General features: G+C 26.8%; 1 protein-coding gene across 2 annotated transcripts; it reads right to left on the bottom strand.

Annotated features, from left to right (window-relative positions):
* Positions 1-3103: 3103 nt before the first annotated feature.
* On the bottom strand, positions 3104-12549 carry LOC145849689 (uncharacterized). Of its 2 annotated transcripts, none has more exons than XM_082954706.1 (4): positions 11615-12549; positions 7591-7616; positions 4385-7102; positions 3104-3824 (listed from the first exon to the last, which is right to left on the bottom strand). In XM_082954706.1, the coding sequence occupies exons 3-4, from the start codon at positions 6163-6165 to the stop codon at positions 3482-3484; spliced, it is 2124 nt and encodes a 707-aa protein (XP_082810832.1). In that variant the 5' UTR covers positions 6166-7102; positions 7591-7616; positions 11615-12549; the 3' UTR covers positions 3104-3481. The 2 variants fall into 2 exon arrangements, with proteins under 2 accessions (XP_082810832.1, XP_082810833.1); XM_082954707.1 differs by lacking the exon at positions 11615-12549 and adding an exon at positions 7721-8499.
* Positions 12550-23586: the final 11037 nt, after the last annotated feature.

Below are 23586 nucleotides of genomic sequence, written 5' to 3'. Positions count from 1 at the left end.
TAATAAAAATAGTTTAAATCAAAAATAAATATTTAGTGAATCTATTACATTCTTTTTTACAAAAAAACTATTATAATGTTTTATATTATTTTTTTATTCGTTGTTATTAAGTAAACAAGGTATTCAAGAATAGTCCTGGAAAAGACGTTAATATGTATCTAAGTGGTGTCCGACTCGATAACCGAAAGGTTTTTTCGTACACCAAGTCCTAGGACCAAACATTTTGAGACCTTTTTTGTCGTTTCCTAAAAGTCTTTAGTAGAAGTTTAAGTAGATATTTAATTTACAATAAAATAAGCTTATGTACAAAAAAGGTTTTATATAAATTTTTGGCTTAAAATTATTAGTTTTTTTCAAAGCAAACAAAACATAGTTAGCTTTTAATTTAAAATAAGGTGATACTTTAAATAAATTAGCTTTACTTATATTTAACTTTGTTTATAGATACTTAAAGTAACAAAAAAAAAAGTCTTAAGCTGTTGAACTATAATAAAATGATTATTGTAGGTGTTTATATTTATTATTCATCGGCAACTTTCAATTATTGTAAACTTAATTAGTTTAGTAATGAGCTAGTACTCAAAAACCTTTTAATAGTTAGAAAAAATCTATTTTTAGTAAAAATTGCATCATTATCATTTTAATAGAAATCGTAGTTGACAAATGTTTTGGAGATCGAGTATGTTTTCTTGCTCGAACAATATAGAGTATTAGAACAACAATGCGGCAACGATCTCATTTAAAAAATACACTTAAATAAGTTTAATAATGATCTAAACTGTTGTTCAGCATCATTGGTTGTTATTTACAGCAGCTACTTATCAAGCTGAAATTAAAGAAAAATACTTGGAACCCACAAATTAAGTACGAACTCAACCGAAAAAATGCTTCTGATAACAGGAGAAACTACTTTTTTAAAAAGGTCAATTTTTTTCAGTAGTTTCTTGGTTTTAAGTTTTTGTCTTGTTTCCTAAACAAAATTATGAAGTATTAGTCTAGGAGCTGAGGTAGAAAGCTAAGAGTGATTGATTTTTTGCATGGTAGAAAAACAAATCTAATTTTTTTATATATAAAGATAAACGTTAACTTTAAAAAATTGTTAGTGATAAATTACTTATGAATATTTTTATTCATTATAGTCTATATTTGGCGTGGGAAACTTGTGTTGTAGGCAAATTAGAAATTTTACCAGAAGTTTTTTTGCGGGCTGGACATATAGAAAACAAATCATTGCAGGCCGCATATTTTTTGAAAACTATACATACTTGTAAATACTTTAACGCAAAACTCTATTGAACCTATTTTTAAAGGTTACTGTATAATGCAAATCAAATTGATAATACATTTGAAAACAAATATTTAATAAAAGCTTTTAACAAAACTTTTAATTCTTTTTGTAGGATGCGGTCTATGATTATTCTTTGAAGTAAATGACCAGTTTAAAAAAACTAACTGTTTAAATAAGTTTTACAAGTACGATTATATAGTTATAATTTTGTGCATAGATAACTATTTTTATTTATACGATTTCAAAAGTAGGTTGCCTGCTAAAATTTTGTCGAATCAGTCTAAAATGATCCGCTATGTACATAAGCCGTATTTGGCCCACCGACTAGATAAGTTGTCTAAACTTGTTAGAAAAGTAAAATTGAGAATAATCTATTTAAAAAATCAAGTGTATTATGAAAATAAGGAAGCAAAACTACAATGAATTAATAATATTCTATCAATCCATTTAAGAAAAAATATATTACAAATTAACTTTTGGGTTTTTTATTAAGTTTTATAGCGACGTGAACTTTTTCTAAAATTTACAGTACAAAATACAACTTTAAATAGTATCTTATACTGTGTTTAACTGCATTTGTTTATTCTTGATGATTACTAGGCTTTTTTGGGGAACTTTTAGTTAAACTGTTTTCTAATGTTGACGTTTTGTTTCTAGAAAAAAAACATTTGCTATTCTAAATTAATTGGGTTCGGATGTATTTTTGAAACTAGAATCAGGCCGGATCTTTTATTGAATAATTTTAGCAATAAGATCGGATCTAGCAGATCACTGATCTACATTAGTTAAAGGTTTAACTTTTAAACATTTAGTTTTTTTACCAAACAACTTTAAGCAAAGATTTTTTTATTATTAAAACAAATTTTTGTTAATTTTCTAATTACAACGAAATCAAAGGGAAATAAACTAAGTCACTTGTGTCTTTTTATTACTAAAATGTTACCTCAAAATTCGTGCTGATATGTTAAGATTAGCACTACTATGGCATCAGTTTCTATCTAGTCTTACAATCAGAGTAACACTACTTACAGAAAAATCTTCAAAAAATTGATTATTCTTGTGGTCAAAAACTGCTTTAATTATTTTATGGTGCTACTAAAATAAGGGTCATTTAAAAGTAGAATACGTTACTGATAAATTAATTTAGGTAAATAGAAATGTTATAACTTGATGTACTATATAATAAAATGAAAATTAATATAAAGAAATTTAATAAAATCAGTTTTTGTTTTTTTTCTATGAATAAGTTTACTAAGTGATTATTTATATGTTTTTTTCTTTAATAAACGAAACTAATTTAAAACTTTAAATATTAATAATAACTTTGTAATTATATATTTTTCCGTGTGTATAAAAATTAAAACTTATTAACAGTTTTTTAATTTTCGACCTTAATGTTTAATAATGATTTCGAGATATCTTGTAGTACTGTAAACTAAAAGACACTTTTTTATCCATTTTTTGTGTACGTTACTTTATTAAACATTAAAATAGTACATATAAAGTTATTTAACCGTAGGATTTTGCTTGTTTTATTGTAATTAGTTTAGTTTTTTTACTAAGTGGTGTATTATATTTAAAAAACTGGAGTTAGCGCTATCTATAGTTTCAGTAAAGTAATTTTTTATTAACTTGTTTTAAAAAATAGCGTAATACTTTAATAAATAAAAAAATATTATTTAGTTTGTTTAACAAAAATCTTGAAAATTATTTGTGTGCAAACATATATGTACTTCACATTATTTAGATATATTTATATATAAATTTATTAATTTAAATATGTGATTAAATTCATGGAAGTTATAACAAAATATCTAAAGCAACAAAGTAATTTATTTCCTGCATCATTTTATAGAGGCACAAAAAAAAAACAATATCACATCTTTGAAAAGAAAAAAGTTACAAAGTATTAATATTTTGTAACTAAATTGGCGCAGTCATATGAGAAGCAGCAAATCAAAATAAATTTATGCTAATCTTCATCATCAATTTAAATTCTAAAGAGTCGGTAAAGTTGCCTTAAAGAAAACAAATAACACTTAATGCGGCAAATAGAATTTATAGCGCAAAAGAAATGTCTAAAAACAAGACTGGCCTAACCGTGTATCATCTACCAGCATTTTAATGAACTTTTTTTTTTCTAGAAAAAAAATATTTTTGATATAAGATTTTTTAAACACATCTTACTGTTATTCAATGACCGTCGTGTTTGCGGGATCTTCCGGATTTTTTGTACTCCGCGTGATACTTGGAGCCTCTGTACTCTTTGTGCCTGTCATCGTAGTATTTGGCGCGCTTGTACTCCGACCTGTCGTATTTGGAATCCTGCTCCCTCGACTCCTTGTAGGCCCTGCTGCTTTTGTACCGATACTCCTTGGATTTTTGGTATTCGTCGTAATCGCTGTCTCTGGAGCGACCCCTAGTGTAGTAAATTTCTTCCTCCTCACTCCTGTGTCGGCGCGACCTGCCGTCGTCCCGCCTCTCGTAACGGTAATCAGAAGAACTTTCATCGGAACTTTCCACGTATTTTCTCGACCTGCCATTATTTATTTGTTAATTAATTTTTAAATTTATTTAGTAATGTTGCTACTTTAATTCCTACTTCAAAAATAACTTCTTAAATAAGTGAAAACCTCTTATATTTTTATATTATACTGTCGATACTATTAAAATCTTATTATTATTATTATTCTTTAACATTGATTCTAAACAATTTTTTTGCGCTACAATCTTTAGCTACAGTTAATAAATTCTACCTTAATTAATTTAAAATAGAAAACTATTTTTGAAGAAACAATTAGATAGAGGTTAACCAACTATGGCTAGCCATAGGAAAATCTATGGTGCTCAGCGTAGTTTTTAGCTTGAAAACTGCTCTTGCAAAACAAACAAAATTTAATTTTTTATAACAAATATGATAACAAACTAACTGTGAGTAAATTTTATTGCTTACAAAACATTTTTTGTAAGCAATCTAAGAAACGTTTTTATGAGCATTTTTTGCTCATGAAAACGTTTCCTAGAAAACCTGACCTGTTAATCACAAAAACTGTCGATCCAAGACTTAGATATATATTTTAATTTGTTTAATCTTACCTCTTTCCGTATTCGTCATGGCGATCATCCTCATACTCATCATAGCTGTACCTTTTCTTTTCTCTCTTGTGTTCTTTTCTGCGCCGAGGCTCCGGTGAAATACTTTCTCTGTCGCTATAGCCACCTGAAGACGACGAGTAACTTCTGCTGCGTCGCCTCGAAGATTTGTAAGGAACTTTGTCAACTTTGGCTCTGCGAACGAATTCGTCGCACGCGTCTTCGTGACTTTTCGCAAAACTGTTCATTTTGTACCTGCTGCTGCTGCCGTAATCTCCGAGGCGGGATTTGTGCGTCATCGAAACTTGCGACGGCAGCTTCTTATGTCCGTTGCCGTTTTGCGAAGAAGAAACCATTGAAACGGTTGAGTTGAGCTGGTAGTTGTGTGAGCGAGGAGGGCTCCTTCCAGGCTGTCCCCTCGAGCTGTACGCCGGTGCAGTTTTGTTTCTGAAGTGGTTTCGACCGGAGTTTTGATGATTTTGCCTCCTGTTGAAATTTTGAAAAGTTTTGGGTTGATGGGGAACAAAGTCGCTGCTTTGGCGGTTGAATCTCTTGCTGATCTGAATAATGTGTTCTAAATCTACGTGTTCATCGTGAGGAAACAAAGAGCACAGTTGGATGGCGGCCAATGGTTCAATTTCTTGCCCGTCTCTTCCTATCTTGATCGGCTTATCTTCGTTCCAAGTATTTCTCAAACTCATTGTTTGCGAGAAAGATAGGTCGTGTTTGCATAGCCAATCTATTTTAAAGACTCCCCCTAATACATGCTTGCTCATTCCAGGAGGTAAAACCCAGTTCGGATAAGGAGAGTAATCTTTCTGAGACTGTTGTCTTAAGCGTGCTATTCCTTGAAAACGACCACTTTCTTTGACACTAAATACTAAGATAACGTTATTGGCTTGTTTGAAAGAGTCATTGAGTTTTACTTCATTTATTCGCAATGTAGACCAAACACCTTGCCTTTTTGCAATGTCTACGTTGTCCTTATTGTTGGACTTGATCAAATAAAAATGTGCCATTTCAAAAAACTGCTTTAGCAGCTGACGGTCACGATCTTTCTTTTCAGCTTTAATTTTCTTTGGCAACATTACTTTCGAACGACCAACAGAAGAACTTCTTTCATTATCTGACGCATTTTCATCCACGCCTGGAGGAGCTGGCTCGTCCAAATCAACAAAACTGTCTTGACTCAAATTCATTTTTTCATCTTCGGCTTCGTTCAAACCGTCTTCGTAATCGCGTTTTTCAAACACAATGGGCGAAATGGGTCGGTCTTGCGCGATATCAGCGGTCAGAAGGTCGTTGTTATTGCTGAACGCGTACCCCATTACGTCATCCTCGTCACTACTACTCTCCTCTTTCGTCTCATCTGAAACCTTGCTTCCTTCTTCGCCGCTCCCGCTGGCTTCGCTCTTTAGATCGAACTCGTCGCCTATTTCCAAATCGAGCTCGTCCAAATTTCGCTCTTCTTCAACTCCATCTTTTTTTACCTCCGATGATTTGGCCGACGCGTCGTCTTCCATTTCCGCGTCGCTTCCTCCCCTGATCATGTTGTTCACCAGCACGTTACTCTTAGCCCGCGGCTTCGCGTCGTTTTCAATGGTGATTTGCAAGTCCATCTTGTTCAGCTTAAGCCTTTTGCTGCTGCCGTTGCTGAAGCAGGGCCGCGACACTATCAATTCTTCGCTTTTGCTGCGACTTCTGCGCTTTCTACGGCGCCTCTCCTCCTTCGAACTGCGGCTGCCGCGTCTGTGGCTGTCTCTTGAAGATGAGGTGCGAGGCATTTTTGAGTTGTACGGTGCTATATTTTTTCAAAATGCAAATAAAAGTAAAGTCCCTACAAATTATTTGATTGTCCAAATGTTCGTTCGTGTAATCAAAAACATATGTGTATTACAACAAAATAAAAATACTTTGTTTGAATTAATACTTCAAGGTTTACCATTAGTACTAATAAATTATCTTGTTTTAAAATACAAAAAGTTTTTTAACTAACTTTTTTAAATGGGTTTAACTTGAATCGAAAAAAAAGTTTTGTATGTAACATGATTTTTAAATGTGACTTTAAATTTATAAGTAAAACAAAAGTTAAGAAATAAAACATATTGAAAACTTCTTGAAACTTTAAAAATAGTATTTGTTTAATTTAATAAAAATTATTTATTGTAAGTTATAAAGATGAAAAAATACCTCAATCAATAGACCAATATTAAATTTTATTTTTTGTTATATGTTTAACTTATATACAAATTCTCACCAAATTTATCTTGGTTTAGTTTTAATTAAATCGAGCAGTTTAATTTGAGATACTTTCAATATACAACAATACTTTCTACAGGTAAACTTATTTTAACTTACATGAACAATTAAAAAATTATAATCATAAAAACTCTCAAATATCTAAATAGCTTTAACTTGTGTCTAGAAAACTAACAAAACTCATACTTTTAAAAACTACTTTATTAAATTATAGGTAAATTTCAAACTAAAAATGGCTAATAGTTTAGTAAATATGATTTATTCATTTAAAAGATGATTATCATAATCTTTTCAAAAATTGTAGTTACAGTAAACATATACTTTTAATATATGTAAATGGTAACGTTCTGTATATACACGAGTGTTACTATTGTACTTGATTAATAAAAGTTCATAAATTATATAAATCACAAGAGGTAGTTCATAAGTGATCCGGTTTTGATACAAAGACTATTTTGAAACCTGTAATTACTTTGATATATTATAGTTGTTTAAATGGTTATTTATGTAAGCTAATTTAGGATAAAAAATAACTTTGACAGATTGGATAATTAAATTAATAAAATGCACAACTATTTAAACAAATATTTCTATTCAAATCAAAAAACTATAGCGCACAGATTATTTGTTTGCTCTTAACATTTAAATTTGGTACGTTTTTATTTATCGGCTTATAAATAAAAAATTAAGAGACTACAATAAAGTCAAACTTTTATTATTATGGAAAAATCATAACAACAAGTTTGTGGGAAAATAGCGTATATACAATTTTATTATTTTCGAACATTTTTACCAGCTGCCATATATTTTATTTTTTTATGCCTTAATATTAACACCTTTATGGATTATGTTTTAAGGTAACAAAAGCTTTAAATTTTACAAGCTTATTGAAGTGATAAACAGGGTCAAAGTATAAGAACTGAGATAAATAAATGCTTTTGTAAACTAACAAATGATGTTTTCCATGCATGCAAACCTGTAAAAAATTGACCATTAATATTTAAAAAAAAGGCAAAAAAATTAGCTTTGTCATATTACGATTTTAAAGCTCATAAATTTTTAACAACAAAAGAACTTTACTTGAGTATCAACTTTAAAATGTGTATATATAATTCTGAAGTGATACTAGTGCAATCTATAACACTATTTTTTTTATAATTAGGGTCTCTGGAAAATTAAAATAATATTCAGTTACATTTTTGTGATAACTTTAAACTTTATTTAGACAGTCGAAAACCTTTAAACCAACCTGAGGCTTGAGTTACACCAAACTAGCCTTAGTTTATTACATAGTTGGACAAAAGTAGGAGCAAAAACTAAACAATAATATTAATTGAGCTTGGATGCCTAAAAATATCAATTAAATGTACTTAATATCTAAAGTAGAAATAAAAAATCTAAGTTATAAAAACTAGCCTGAGCTTAAAAAATCAAACTAGTCTAAGTAGGTTCGGACCCTGCTTTAAACAAAGTTAACTAGGTGTTATCAGTTAATGTATCTAATTTGTAGTGACCAACTAACTAAACCTACATTGAACAAACACTAAAAATTTAAAGTAACACAAAAATTAAGATTTAAAATGTAAAAAAATAAATATGGTGCATTAAAAGCTCACTGGCAGTGTTTTTTTTTCAATAATTCATTTAAAAATATTTTATTATAAATATAACATTTATAAACTTGTCAGAAATTTAAATGAGGTAAAATTTTATTAAAGATATTTCTTTCCTAACCTCAAGTATTTATTCTACACAAGATTTTTAACTTGAGTCAAATAAAGTATCTTAAAGAAAGAAATTACCCTCATTTAGTCTATTTTGTATATAGCTAAAAACTATATACATCTGAAACTACTAAAAACATTTCCATAAAATAAGGATTTAAAAGGAATACTAAATTTTTTATATAAATTAATATTAGCACTTATTTGTAAGCTTAAAAGGTAAAAACAAGTTGTAGCTTAACTACCAATGTAAAAATTTAGATTTATTACAGGGTTGCCAAAAGCTTTTTGTAAAATTTTTCAAGGTTTGTAAAAAAAATTATTTGGTGCATTTATAGTATAAAATTAAATTTCAGTTGAAAAAAATATCTTAGATAGTATAACAACATTGAAAAGATACTGTAAAGCTACTTCAAATGTGTTTTTTAATAAAATATTTTTTATGATACAAAAATAAAATTTATCCTTATGATATATTTTTTGTATCTAATCAAAGTTTCATTACTTGACATCAGGGTTGCCAAATGTTTTTGGAAAATTTTCTCCAAGTTTTCAAATTTCTTCCAAGTTTTTGAAAGTACACATTTTTGGGTCTATTTTTTGTTGAAATAAGTTCAAGGTAAAAAAATGTGTTAAATAGTATAATAACATTAAAAAGATACTGTAAAGCTACTTTAAATTTGTTTAAAAAAAAGTTTGATGACAAAAAAAATTAATCTATATGATAGATTTTTTGGGTCAAATCAAAATCTTACTTCTTAACAAATTATTTAAAATTTTAGGTTTGTTAGAGATTTTTGTTCAAAATTCTAGGGTTTTTAGCCTAATTTGTCAAATTCCAGATTTTACCAAGTTTTTTGGCAACCCTATCAAAAGAATGACATAACCTTGAATTACATTAAAAGTTTATTTTTGAAAGTATTAAAGAACTTTATTCTCTATTTCCAGTTCAGCTCAATTTGGCCCCACTGTGGGATGGTAACTTTTGTTACCATGATGTAAAAATAAGATCCAAAAGAACTATTAATATTTATACAGCATACTTCTTGACTACATAGTACACAGCATTAAAAAATAAAAAAGTATATATAATAACAACATACTTAAAAATTAAATTTACCATTTTATGAGGATTATCTTTTTCAAGCATAATTAATAGAATAACATTGTAATTATATTTGTTCAATTATAATAATAAAAAAAAGGTTGAACATAAAGTAACAAGTTTTTGCACAAAAAATCAAGGTTTTAGCTATATATGTTATCGAAATTCTAGGTTTAAATTAATTTTTCTTAAAAATTAATAATGTTAATTAATACAAATTTTGAGTATTATCATGTATATAATGTAAGAAGATACATAAATTTTTATCAAATTTTATTAAATTACTAATAAGTAGAGAAGATACTTTCTATTTATAACTTTAAAAATTAATAACTAAGAACTTTTCTTTAAACAATAACCCAGAAACTTAAATGAAAATATACTTAAATATTAAATTATGAGTTTGACTTGCGAAACACTCCTTAACTTTTATGCATTTGAATTAAAAAAATGAAAAAAATACAGCTTGTTTACTTGTAAAAACAACATAATTGTTCATTAAGGGCATAGTAAGGACTTTTTTTTACAGAACTTGACATAGGCTCTTATATAAAAGGTGAAAACACGAAATATAAGCCAGGTTTTATAGAACAGAAAAACATATTTACTGAAATTTTTCATTTTAAATATCATACTTTTAATATTTTAGTAAAAGAAGACATAATTATAATAAAAAAATATTATAGAATAAAGTAATTTTATAAGATGTACTCAACATAGGGTTGCCAAATGTTTTTTGTAAAATTCTTCCAGGTCATTAAAAATCAAGCTTTTTGGTAGATTTTTAGTAAAAAGTTAAACTTAAGTTAAAAAAATGTCTTAAATAGTACAACAACATTGAGTAGATAGTGTAAAGCTACTTAAAAGGTGTTTTTTAATGAAAAATTTTTGAATGACACATTTTTTTTTTGATAGATTTTTTTTGTATCTAATCGAAATGTTGTTACTTAACATGTTAAAATAGTTTAAAATTCCTGTTTTTTTAGTAATTTTTGTTTGAAACTCTAGGTTTTTTTTTTCAAAATTTCTCAAATTTCAGGTTTTTGGCAGCCCTGTCATTAAGTAAAATATAACTTAAAAACTAGACTGAAATTGCATATTAGGGTGCTTATAAAAATGCAACTGTTTAGTTTTAAGCTGAAAATTGTTTTACATATGGCAAGTATCATAAAAACATTGTGTGCAAAATTTTAGCTGATTTGAAAAAACCTTCATAAAGGCTATTTTTGATTTTCTGAAAGCAATTCAATGTAAGCTGTATGGGACCAAAAAATGCAACCTAAAGAGATTTTATCTGAAAATTGTTTTATATGTGGCAATTGCCACAAAAACACATTCTGCAGAATTTAAAGATAATTTTAGGAGGCACTTCTTTTTTTTCAAATAAAATTAAAAATTATAAAAAATATAGAAGGTTAAAAAAAAGAAGACTCAAATGTTGCATTTTTCAAAAGCGGCCTAAACTGCATATAAAATTATTTTTTAGCAATATATTTTAGTTTTATGTGGTAGTAATTTCTTCATTCAAATTTTCCATATTTTAAACCAAAAATGATACATGGTGAACTAGCTTATGGGAAAAGAATAAGATTTTGCTAGTTATTGCTATTAAGAAATTAAATTCTAGCAAGACACATTTAAATTCATATAGAAAACTTAATTAGGAAAACGTATAAAAATTTACCCAGAAAAATAATAGAAAAGTTAATAAACATTTTTATTTACAACTTTCATCAACCTGAGATTATAACTAATTGTGTTTTATACCTTTTTTTATCAATTAGACTGAATTTTTGACCTAAGGAAACTTTAATTTGGACATTAAAGATAATAATACAATGTACTTAAAATATTTAATGAAATTAAGAGTATGAACTGAATACCTAGTAGAAGACACAATATGAAAAAATTATTAAATGTTTTAAATCAATTATAAGACAAAAGTAACAAAAACAAAACAGTATGAATTGCCTTGTTGTCTGAATTGTCTTTGATACTTTATCATGTCAAGAGACATGATAAAACATCAAAAAGAAAATTGACTGAATATAGCTAAAACACAAGTTAGCCTAAGTTTACAAAATAATATTAATCAAGCCTTATCTGATCATATATTATATAAAATTTTAAACTAGTATAAATTACTTAGTTTGTCCTGAATGATGGGCAACCTATTTTGAAACATCCAAAAGCCTTTTACATTGCTATATATAAAAAACAGTTAAAACTTTAAGCATGAAATATATTATCTAAAAGCTGGTACAAAAATTAGTTAAATTAAATAAGACTGAATTGTAAATTTATGTTTAGAAACATTTATCTTTTATTAAGTATGTCTTAATAAAAATATCTAATACTTATGTTGAATAGTATTATGTCCAACAGTTTCTTTTTAAAAGCTCTTTGTTTCTAAATGTGCAATTTGATTTTTAAATTATTTAAAATAAATTTAGTTAGGCTAATATAAGCAAGATTGACTATAAACATGTGAAATTTATAAAGTTAGTTTTGTGAACAGAAATATTTTAATAAGCTATTTTAGTAATTGACAAAGTTATACAGCTTAAATTCTTTTTTTTTTTTTTCAAATTTGAAGCTTATAAAAGACATTGATTTACTTTTATTAATCAAAATACAAAACTCTATTTTAAAACTTTATATCATAATTAACATAAAAAATCAAAGTAAAAATCGTATAGTAAAAACTAAACTAATTACAGTAAGTTTTAAAAATTATAAGTTCTATTTTCTGAAAAATACAAATATCAAGAAGTTCATAACAATTTATATGAGCAATGTTCTCCATAATATAACAAAGCTAATCTATTTTGCCAGTTGAACAAATATTTCCCAATCAAAATTTTGTAAACTAATCAATTCCACTAGTTTGTCATGCTGGAAAATATCAATTGAAGAGTTTGAAGGAAAGAAATTCTTTGTGTTTCCAAATATTCATTTTGTTAGTAACTTTTACCTTTTCAAGGTAATAATATTTCTATGACAAATTCAAAAAGTACCCGCTTCAGTTGCAGAGAAGTTATATAAACAGTTTTTGTCAGAAATTAATCAAATGCTATAAAAAATCCTGTAAAATTTTTCTTAATAATACAAAATTTGAAAATCTAAAAAACTAAACATTTAAAATTTATCATCCTTTTTTGTGTCTTACTGATATTTTACATAACTATATATAATTAACATATATTATTTCAAAGTATTAGAATTGTTACCTTTGGTAAGAAAAAGTATGTCTTTTATAACTTTCTAAGTAAGATAAAATGCAATCATTATAATTAACTGTAACTGTAATTTATAGGATACAAACAACTAAAGATATAAACATATGTATTAAGTAAAAAAAGATAATAGTTTATCAGAACTTAATGATTTAAATGCAAACTTATGTGAGTATGTACATTATATATTAGTAAAATTAAACTTTTTATTATTATTATTGTTGATGCACTGTTGCAACTTTTTGAGGCATAAAAACTAGCCTTAGTTACTATAAGCTTACTAAAGTCTGCCTTAATTTATTTAAATCTCAAAATAAAATAGATTTCAGTGTGCATTTAATACACTTAATGCACAGAAAAAGTTTTAGGGTAAAATATCTGTTTGATTATACATAAAATCAATCTTGTTCTTTTTAATATATGTTTAAAAAATAATAATGTCTTGCATTTATAAAAATAACTATTTAAAGATTATTATAAAAAAAAACTAAACTAAATTGTTTAATTTTATCATTTATTTAACCAACTAGTTTTTCCAATTTAAATCACAAAGGTTACTACAGTAAATATATGTTTTCACATTTATTGTTAAGGGCATAGGGGGATTAATCACCTTTTTCACAATTTAGTCTTATTTTATCATATTTTAACTAAGCTACAAGTTGCTTTTTACAGACTTTTAAAACTCAAAATAAATTTTGAGATATAGCTGGTCAAAGTCAAAGACTACAATAGGTTCATTATGCGAGGCGAAAACTAAAACCCAAAATAATTAGAAAAAAATAAAAACCTATCTCCTCCTAAGTTTTTGAGATAAATACCTCAAACTTTCAGTAAATGTTCCTTGCAATTTTTAGAAAATTCAGTTGGAACAAAACTTTTTTAAATTAAAAAGGAATTTTTTAAACAAAAAAAAAGTTTTCTTGTTTATTAATTTTATAAAATTTATATTTTTTGATTTTAAAATTCTTTCAGACAGAACTTTCTAAATATTGCAAGGAATATTTTCTCGAAGTTTGAAGTATTTATTTCAAAAAGTAGGAGAAGATAGATTTTTATTGAAATAGTCTTTTTTTGTTGTTTTAGTTTACGCCTCCCATAAGAAACCTACTGTTGCCTCCGACTTTGACCTGCTATATCTCAAAGCATTTTTGAATTTTTTGAATACTGTAAAAAGCATATTTTAGCTTTGTTAAAATTCTATAAAATAAGATTAATTTGTGAAAAAGTGATAACTTTTTGTAGCTATTTTTGAAGCATAATTATAAAATAGTACTTATTTTAAATATATATAAATTAAAATTTGCTTTAATTATAGCAATTAATTATCATTGAAAGTAAAGAAGGCATCATTTTCAACCAAAATTTTTCATAAAAGATTTTAAAACAAGTACTTAAATTATGAAAAATTAAAATTCGGAGTATGGCAAAAATTATTATGCTAAGTCAACAAAAACCAGTCTTAGACAAACTGAGTTAAAGGATGTTACCAAAATAATTTATGGTCATGGTTAATTTAATGTGTGAAATTTTATTTGTTTCAGTATTATGATTTTTACAAGAAGTGTTCAGCTTTATTTTCAACACTTAAACATTATCAGGGTATAAAGGTATAATTATTATTGACTATAAACTTTTAGTTATACTACATTAAATAAACTTTGCATTACAAATCCATAACTATTTTGTTAATAAATTTTAAACTGTTAAAAGGGTTGCCACTTTTGAAGGAAAAAAGTCAGCCTGAGTAAGCAAGAAATAGTTTTTTTAATTAAACGTAGCCTGTGTTATACTGAGTGTGTGGTAAACCTGACTTTTTTAAATATACTTTTTCTTTAATGTTCACTAGCAACTATTGATGTGATTTTAAGTATTAACATTATAATTACCATTTCAAAACTATAGCAGGATAGCAAATGCTTTTTTCAGAATGGGTCAAATATGCACAAAGACACTTTTGCACAAAATGTCAATTTTAGACATAAATTAAAAAACTAATGAAAAAAAATAATAATAAATATATAAAAAAATACTATTCAAGGGTAAGGAGTAACAGTGATAGTAATAAAAAACAAAATTCATAAAAATAAAAAAAGTTTCAATCCTTGCAAAACTTATTTGTGGAAAAGTGTTGCTTGATGCATCTTTGACACCTACCCACTTTTTTCAGGATGGTCACAGAAGTTTTATCTATTTCTAATGGTTTTCTGAATTTCTTCCAGGTTATTTTATACAAGTTTTCTTCTCTCTCTTTTTAGTACAAAAATAAATTAAAGGTAAAGAATTGTTTTAGTAGTAAAAAGTTAGTGAAAGGATACTGTAATGGTTTTTTTAATGAGTTTTGTAATAATTAACACTTTTAATAAAATATTTTTTTTTAAATGATAGCTATTTCTATTAACAGAATTTTATTATTATGCATAAATAATTGTTCTAAACACCAGGTTTTTTATTAATTTTTGTTAAAAATTCTTTTTTTTCAAAAAGTATCTAATTTCAGGTTTTTTGCCTAAAAGTTCAAATTCCATGTAAAAAGTATCTAAAATTGTTCCTTAGAAAATTCTCCAGTTTAAAAGGTATAAGTTTTTTGACTTTTTTTTTAGTAAAAAAAACTAGAATTATGATAAAAAAAATTTTATTGAGTGTAAGATTAGTAAAACAGTATAGTAATGGTATTAAAAATGTGCTTTATAATAACATTGTTGCCACTTCTTTAGGCAAAAAAACCTTAATTGAATAAAAACTAACCTTAGTTACATTAAGCTAGATTGAGTCAGCCTGATTTTATGACAAAATTAAAAAAAAAAAAACAAACTATAAGTAACAAAATAATAACAAAAAAGGGTTGTCACTATTTTAGATAAAAAAGCTAGTCTGAATGACCAAAAACTAACTTGAATTACACCAGGCTAGGAAGAGCAGGGTTGGCAACTAGAGCTTAATGATTTTCCACACTTAGCGGTTTTTAATATTGAGACTTTGACCTTGTGGATGTTTGTCAAATACAGATTACCAAGGGTTTTTTAATTAAAACAAAGGATTTTTATTTTGGAATAATTTAATTTTAATTGATAAAAAGGCAGATAGAAATAGACACAATGAAACTTACTTGCTTGGCCTTCAAAAAAAGTTTATTTTTGTAGAGGGAACAATAAGACTGATGTTTTCCTAACCTTTGAAACCTAATTAAAGTTTTTTTCAATGTTCCAATCTGCAATGGCCACCCTGAAACTAATATGAACTAGTCTAAATTATGCAATTAGCCTAAGTAGAAGGCAATCATGTTTGACTTAAAAAAGTAAACTTTACCAAAATAAACAACTTTCAAAATAATTAAAAATGATACACATGTCATTGCTTTTCATAACTTTGCAACTTAAATTTATTTAGTTCTTATACTACCATTTAGCTGCACACATCAAAAAACTGCATACATGAATATAAAAATATTTTGTTTGTATTTCAATTTTATTATTCATGACTTATTATGTGTAATAAATAACTCATAGCATAAAATTGTAATAATGTAAGGCTAGCAATCTGTAGTAGTCATAAGCATAATACTAAGCATTTCGCTTTACCATAATGAAATGTTTTGGCATTATAAAATAAAGCCATTTTGTTAAAAATTAAAAATAAATTTATACTAAAAATTAAGTTATACTTTTTCATTCATAGTATTTTGCTAACGAGGTAATGCAATTATACAGCAGTAAAGTAATAAAATCAAAACCCTTAATTCATTTTACTTTAATTCTTAATCTTAACCCTTACCCCTAACCCACCTTACTTTTGCACATATATCAAACAATTCAAAAAAACTACGTTTTATATACTAAAGCATAAAAAAAGAAACACAAAACTTTAGCCTATCAGAAGCAACTAAAATTTTCAGTCGACATATTCAAAGTTTAAACAAAATTTCCAAAAATTGAGTTACTTCAATTTAACTGCATCTTTTACAAAAGTCACTCTAACTCAACTTTTGTAAAACCAAACGAAACTTAAAACTTTTTAGCTTTTTAGTTCATTTTTGTATCAAAGCAAGAAGTTTTATATAAACTAATTCAGCGTTTGTTAAGTTGATATGTTTTTTTATCCTGGGTCTCTCATTTATTTTGAAAAATTGAGATATTCAAAAAATAAATACTTTTAGCAGTAATTTTGAAATGAATTCATTACTTCTAATTATTAACTAATTAAATAATACTTTATGTTTCAACTTGTTAGCTTTTTTAATAAAACTTACCGTTGAAAATATTTAAGATTTGGGTTTAGATAAATTAAATTATAGGTTTTCAAAACTATAAAAACTAAACTTTCATCTTATTTTTTTGTTAAAACTTAAAATAAATGTATATAAATGTTGAAATTACATGTAAACTTTAAATCTTTAATTCCAATAAAGCGTAAAATGTAAAAAAAGGATAAAAGAGGAACTGTTAAAACCGTGTTTAACTACCATCTAATTAACTTATTTCAAGTAGTTTTAAATCCTACGAACTGTCGTCCAAGTTTATTTTTGGATCCGTTAATTCTTAAAAAGTTTTTATTCTTTATTCAACAACTTTACATAAAATTTATGACTTATTTAAAACATTTGCTAATTTAAAAAAGAATTAGACAACCAGTTTCTAGCCAATCGATTAATGTTCAAACAAAGTCCCATCTAATATGTTACAACTAAAGTTTTACCTCTCTGACTGACTTTAGTATAAAAAATCTTAGTTTTCAAAATTATCAATCCAAGAAAACAGATATACCAATAAATTTTTTAGATATGTTTGTAAGTTACAATTTAATGTATAAATCTTTACATTTTAAATTTTTAAACGATAGATTTCAATATTGTTTATTGAACAAAAAAGCGCTAAAAATATTCGGTTCAAGGACCTGGTGCACGAAAAACCTTTCGGTTATCAAGTCGCATACCACGGATACCTTTTAAAGTCTTGTCCAGGACAAGGAATATGTAATATTAGTTTATATAATTTTAAATGTCAAAACGCAATTAAATTTTTAAAGAAGCCTTAAAGATAAACGTTTTTTTTTGATTACTTAAATGAAATATAATGTTTACATAATATTGAATTAGTTGTATTTAGTTCAAAAATAAAAATTTAATGAAATTCTATTGTAGCAAAATTCAAACTGGGGCGTGTTTATGCTTGTACAACTTGGGTAGTACAATTTTTGTTAGTTTATTAGTATAGTTTTTCTTAAACTAATTTTAAATAAAATACTTTAAAAAATTATAAGTGACTATTTTTATGTGTTAGAATGTGTAAATTATTATGTAAATAAAAACACTTTTATAAAATAAGTAACAAAAAAAGGATTTTTGAGGAAGCCATTCCTTTTAATTTCATAAAAGAAGTTTTCTCAAAAAAAAAGATTCTAAAAAAAATGTTTCTTTAACTTATACAGACATAATGATAACTTACTATGTAAATTACTAGCTATTTATCTAAAATATCATAAACAAAACTGTAACAGCTGTTTATAAGTTAAACTTAGGCTCGTGATAATTTTTAGAAATTGTTATAATGTCATTTAAGATTTTTCTTAAACTTAGAACTTTTGTTACTTTATAATTGAAAATATTATATTAATTAAATAACAGTTTTAAAAACTTTAAAAATTATTATAAAGAACTAATGTTTCAGCATAAAACATCAGTAAAAAAATAAATGATAAAGTATTTTTAGCTAAATAAAGTTTTGAAGAAAATGTTAAGATTTCACTATATTAATGACATGGTCGGTATTTAGTGAACTTCAAGAATCAAAACTTAAAAATCAAATAATATACAGTTTTTTATATAAATTTCATAACAAAAGACTTGGGAAGTCTGCTTTAATATAACCAAAAGTTGATTGCTATACATTTAAAATTGATAAATATTTGCTTCACATCTACAAGTCTTGGACAATGACGTAAAACTGTATCCAAGTGGTGTGCGACTCGATAACCGAAAGACTTTTTCGTACACCAGAAACTAGGACCAAATGTTTTGAGCGCCTTTTTTGTCGTTCAATAAACAATAGTACAAGCAACGAATTGTAGTTGAAATATTTAAATTAACTTGAACATTTTAGAAGTAAAATTTAATATTCTAATTAAAAAATTGTTCACAATAATCATTTATTACTTATTTTATTTTCAAATAAAAACTTTAAGCAACTTAGCAAAAAGTTTCCTTTTGAAAATGGGCACTTTTAAAAATTTGATTTATTATAAGGATAACACAACTAAAATTTAAAAATTTTCTATTTTTTAAATCTTATAAGTTCAACATTCATTATTTGAAAACTTAACAAAAAAGCACAATAAAATCTAAAACATATGTAAACACATTGATTAAACAACGTTTTTCATAAAATATCTAAGAATCTTTTTTTATTTAGGGGATGCATAGGAAATAGGAAACCAGTCAAAACTAGTGATGTACCGGACCCACAATTTTGGGTCCGGCCGGACCCGGATCCGGACTTTTTTTTCAAGTTAGAATCCGGCCGGAACTGGACCCGGACTTTTTTTTCAATTTTGAATCCGGCCGGAACCGGACCCGGACTTTTTTTACAAATTAGAATCCGGCCGGAACCGGATCCGGACTTTTTTTTCAAATTAGAATCCGGCCGGATCCGGATATCAGACAAAAATGGCAACATCCGGCCGGATCCGGACCCGGACCCGGATAGTGAGTCCGGTACATCACTAGTATAAACTAGCCTGAGTCAGAATGAGGTTTTTTAAAACTAAAAAAAAAGAGCTTTAATCTAATAATAAGTAGAATAGCTAGCCACAAGGTTTACAAATTTAGGTGTTATTTAAAATTCAAAATCTGAAATCAAGATCTTGAACAAAATACACTAGAAAATTACCAAATATTGAAAACTGGATCAGCTCAAACTCATTCAAAATTTAAAAGAAAACTAGCCTGAGTTTTTATAAAAAACTAAACTAGCCTGAGGCAGTCCAAGATCTTTTATATAAAACACAACAGGAAATACTAGCATATACAAAATTATCAATTACTTTTGTAACACTTTAAAAACTGGAAGCTATTTAAATCTATATCAAAAGACTTAGAACAATAAACTAAAAATTAAATAAAACTTTTAGTAAAGAAGAAAGTGTAAAATTTTTAATAAACCTTAAACTATAAACCTGGTTTAAATATTTAAACAATTAAACACCAGTTGAAAAATTCACTTTTAAAACAAAACACTACTTACAATCAGCATTCACAAAAAAGTTCAAGATATTTTGTTGCTTCAAGCTGCACACCAAACTAACTAACTGCTTACAGATAAACTGCCTGTCATGTTCTGATGTTTTGTTGCATCAGTATTTAGTTTAAAACATATCGTCATATGATTCTCATTGGCTCGTACATTCAACCGTATTAACTCTAAATATTCTCTGAGCTCAACTTTAAACAATAAATAATGAAAGTATTCATTCCAAAGTTTTCAATTTTACAACATATGTAAAGAGTTGCGTTTCATGAAATGTTTATTTCATAGTTTAAATGTAAACAAATGAAAATTAGTCACGTGTAAAAAATGAGCCAATCACGGTAGGTGTTTAATTTTAACTGACGAAAATTACTCTTATAAATTTACACAGGGTTTGTTTTAAAAAAATACTTTTCGGTATGCTCTTATTTACTAACTAGATCCGGGTCCGGCCGGATCTTCGGACTTTTTTTTCAAATTAGAATCCGGCCGGAACCGGATCCGGATTTTTTTTTTTAATTAGAGTCCGGCCGGAACCGGATACGGACATTTTTTCAAATTAGAGTCCGGCCGGATCCGGATATCAGACAAAAATGGCAATATCCGGCCGGACCCGGACCCGGATAATGAGTCCGGTACATCACTAGTCAAAACACACATCTCATTCAAATAAAATTTGAACTATAAAAGCCCAATATCATTTAGTCAATTAATTATTTTACACAAGTCTTTATGACTAACTATTTTATTATAACGAAAGTAATCGCTGCTTAATTTTTAATCTAGAATTAAATATATTCTTAAAAATGATTAGTATCAGTTTTAAGCACATTTTGATAGTAATTGATCGAATGTGAAATGTTTTGAATTGAAACTAGTAAAAATATAATTTATTTAGATAGTATTTTGCAAATCAAGAAAGAACTTTGACGGAAGTTTAAAAAGTGAGAATATACTTAAGTAGGATTTGGACAAACTGGTTTGAAATGATCGAACATAAATTGGGTTTTATGACAGTTGATCGGATGGGAATGTTTTGAACTGAAAAAATTATGCGTGTGAATTAATTAAAGGGAAAATGTTTTTGATTTAAATTAATAGTATACCCATAAAAACTGAATACGTTATAAAATATACCAACTGATACTCATTTAATTTTTTTGTTATTTGTCAAAGTAGTTTTTATATAACTTTTTATACTTAAATGTCAATTTAATATTATACAAATATAAGAACCCTTAAGACTATAAGTCTCTTACTAAAAAAAAAAACACTTGTAAACGAAAATTATTGGCCAAAAACATTAAGTTCAATAGCAAAAGTTCACAAATGTACCAAAAATTAAATCAATCTATTTATTTATAAATTTCGCTTTATTGTATAGTTTTTACATTTAACTGTTTAGTTGTTAATTAAAAACGTAGTTTTTACTTCACTTAGTTCAGTTATTAATTAGTTATTCAAACTATCAAAAAGTAATACTTAACCTAGAATTTTAAATTTCCTTATGAATACAGGTTCTAGTTTAAAGATTTCCAATTTCTTTAATGTTTTAATGTGACAAAAAATACTAATTTATAATTATAAAATAGTAGCTCAATAAAAAGCTAACTGTTTTTCAAGTACTATCTCTAAAACTTTTATTTAGTAGAAGACACTTTGAAAAGTATAATTTTCAGGTCTAGTTAAATTTGAATAAGAGACAGTAGGTATGTTTGAAATAAAACTTTAAAAAACAGTGTACTGCTATACATTATATCAATTACTTTTACAAACTTGGTTTTGTTTTAAACAAACCAAACGTATTGTAAAACTATATCTGTTTAGAATAGTTTAAAACAACATTTTATAAAAAACAAAACACAAAAGAATTTTTTAGCTAATGTATTTAAAGTCCTGTTGGCATTTAGATTAAGTTGGTATTAACAGAAACTGTAAACAGCAAAACTTTAAGATGAACGACCTTTCAATTTCTTTTATTCTAATTAATTTACTTTAAGTGAACTACTGTATGAAAATCAAAAACTAAAAATATATACCCTTAAAAATCATAATGTAAAAAACCTTCTACAGTTGAAATAGCCACAAAAGCAAAAATAAAGTTAGGAAGTTATATTTATTTACAACGCTGTTAAAAAAAAAGTTTAATACCTTTTCAAGAAATCAGTATTAAATCAAAGTTTCCCCGTGTGTTTTAGCATTTTTTTCTTTTTTTTGTATGTGTCGTTGTTATAGTGATAGTGAAACCTCTATTTACTTTTGATGGAGAATTTTCTGCAGACCACTTAGCAGAGTCGCTTTCATTACTAATTTTTAACAAACTGTTTTGTTTTAAGGTGTTTTCGTCGACATCTTGTTTACTTAAGAAATAATCCTTTTCTTTCTTAAAATCACTGTTAGACGATGTTGATTGTCCATTTCTATTTACGCTTTCACGGTCTGATTTAGCCTTTGATCTTTTACTCTCTTCGCTATTTGAATACGCATTTGTATAATCTTTACTAATTTTTCTAGGCTGTTTGTCTGACGAGTAGTTTTTTCTAATACTTTGAGTTGAACTGTCTGAGTTGTCGGAATCGTCTGAACAAGAACTTGAGCTTGATGATTTTTCGCCTCTTCTGTTTCTTTTTAAGTCCATTGAGTTTATGTTGTTCATAATTACTCCTAGATCATGTGACATTTTATTTAAATTTTTAGTAACGTCATCCAAACACGAAGTTAAGTTTTCAGATTTAGTACTTTTTTCTTTGGTATTTCTTTTAATAGTTTTACTATTTTTTGCTGCAGAAACTTGTTCTCGTTCTGTATTGGTGTTTTTAACTTTATTTTTGCTTTTCAACGATTCTTTTTCGTTTATACAGGTAGCTACTAATGAGTTTTCACTTTCCTTCAACAAACATTCAACTTCTTTCATAAGTTCTATAATATTTTTCTCGGACTTTTCTGAACAAGCATTTGTTTTATAAGACTTTTTTGAAATTGAATGATTAGAAGGTTTGAAATCAAAACTCAAATCATCACTAGAGGCACACGATATACTAGCCTTCGGTTTATTAGGTTTTAATAATGACTTATCTGCAGATTTAGTGTTGTTTAAATAATTAAACTGATCATAAGACATAAAAGGTAGACACGGATCTGATTGATCCCACTTTTCCGATTCTATTTTTGGCTTGTTTAATTTTCGATTTGTCGAAGGCGAGGCTAAAGAACATTTAGCTTCATGATCTCGTAGATTACACAAACGGTCCATCAGTCTTGTTACTGAGGTTTGAAAATTTTGAATGCTGTTATTAATTGTGCAATTTTTCAATACAACATTATGGTCATCTGAAAAATCTTTTGTTTTTGCGAGGTTACTTGTTTCTACTTTTTGTTTATGAAGAGAAACAGTACTTGGAGCTGCTTTATTAACTGTTGTGCCACTTATTTTCCCAACTACATTTGAAAAACATTGTTTTATACTATCAATAAGACTTAACTTTTCTTCTAAATTGGTGCCATTGTTGTTTGTTTTATTAATGTTTTTAACACTTCTTTGACTTGCTAATGATTCCTTAGAAACACTTGATTCTACCATAGATTTATTTGGTTCTACATTTTTTTGGTTCTCTAATTTACTTTCGTAAATAACACCTAG

The sequence above is a fragment of the Thalia democratica genome, chromosome 2, assembly GCF_965202585.1.
Source record: "Thalia democratica chromosome 2, ktThaDemo2.hap1.1, whole genome shotgun sequence".
NCBI classification, from domain to species: Eukaryota; Metazoa; Chordata; class Thaliacea; order Salpida; family Salpidae; genus Thalia; species Thalia democratica.
The sequence above is the reverse complement of the archived record's forward strand: the minus strand, read 5'-3'. Positions and strand labels throughout refer to the sequence as shown.

Coding starts and splice junctions, on each gene's coding strand:
- LOC145849689 (XM_082954706.1), bottom strand. CDS start 6,165: ATGCCTCGCACCTCATCTTCAAGAGACAGCCACAGACGCGGCAGCCGC. Junction 3,825..4,384: donor CATGACGAATACGGAAAGAG/GTAAGATTAAAC, acceptor AAATAATGGCAG/GTCGAGAAAATACGTGGAAA.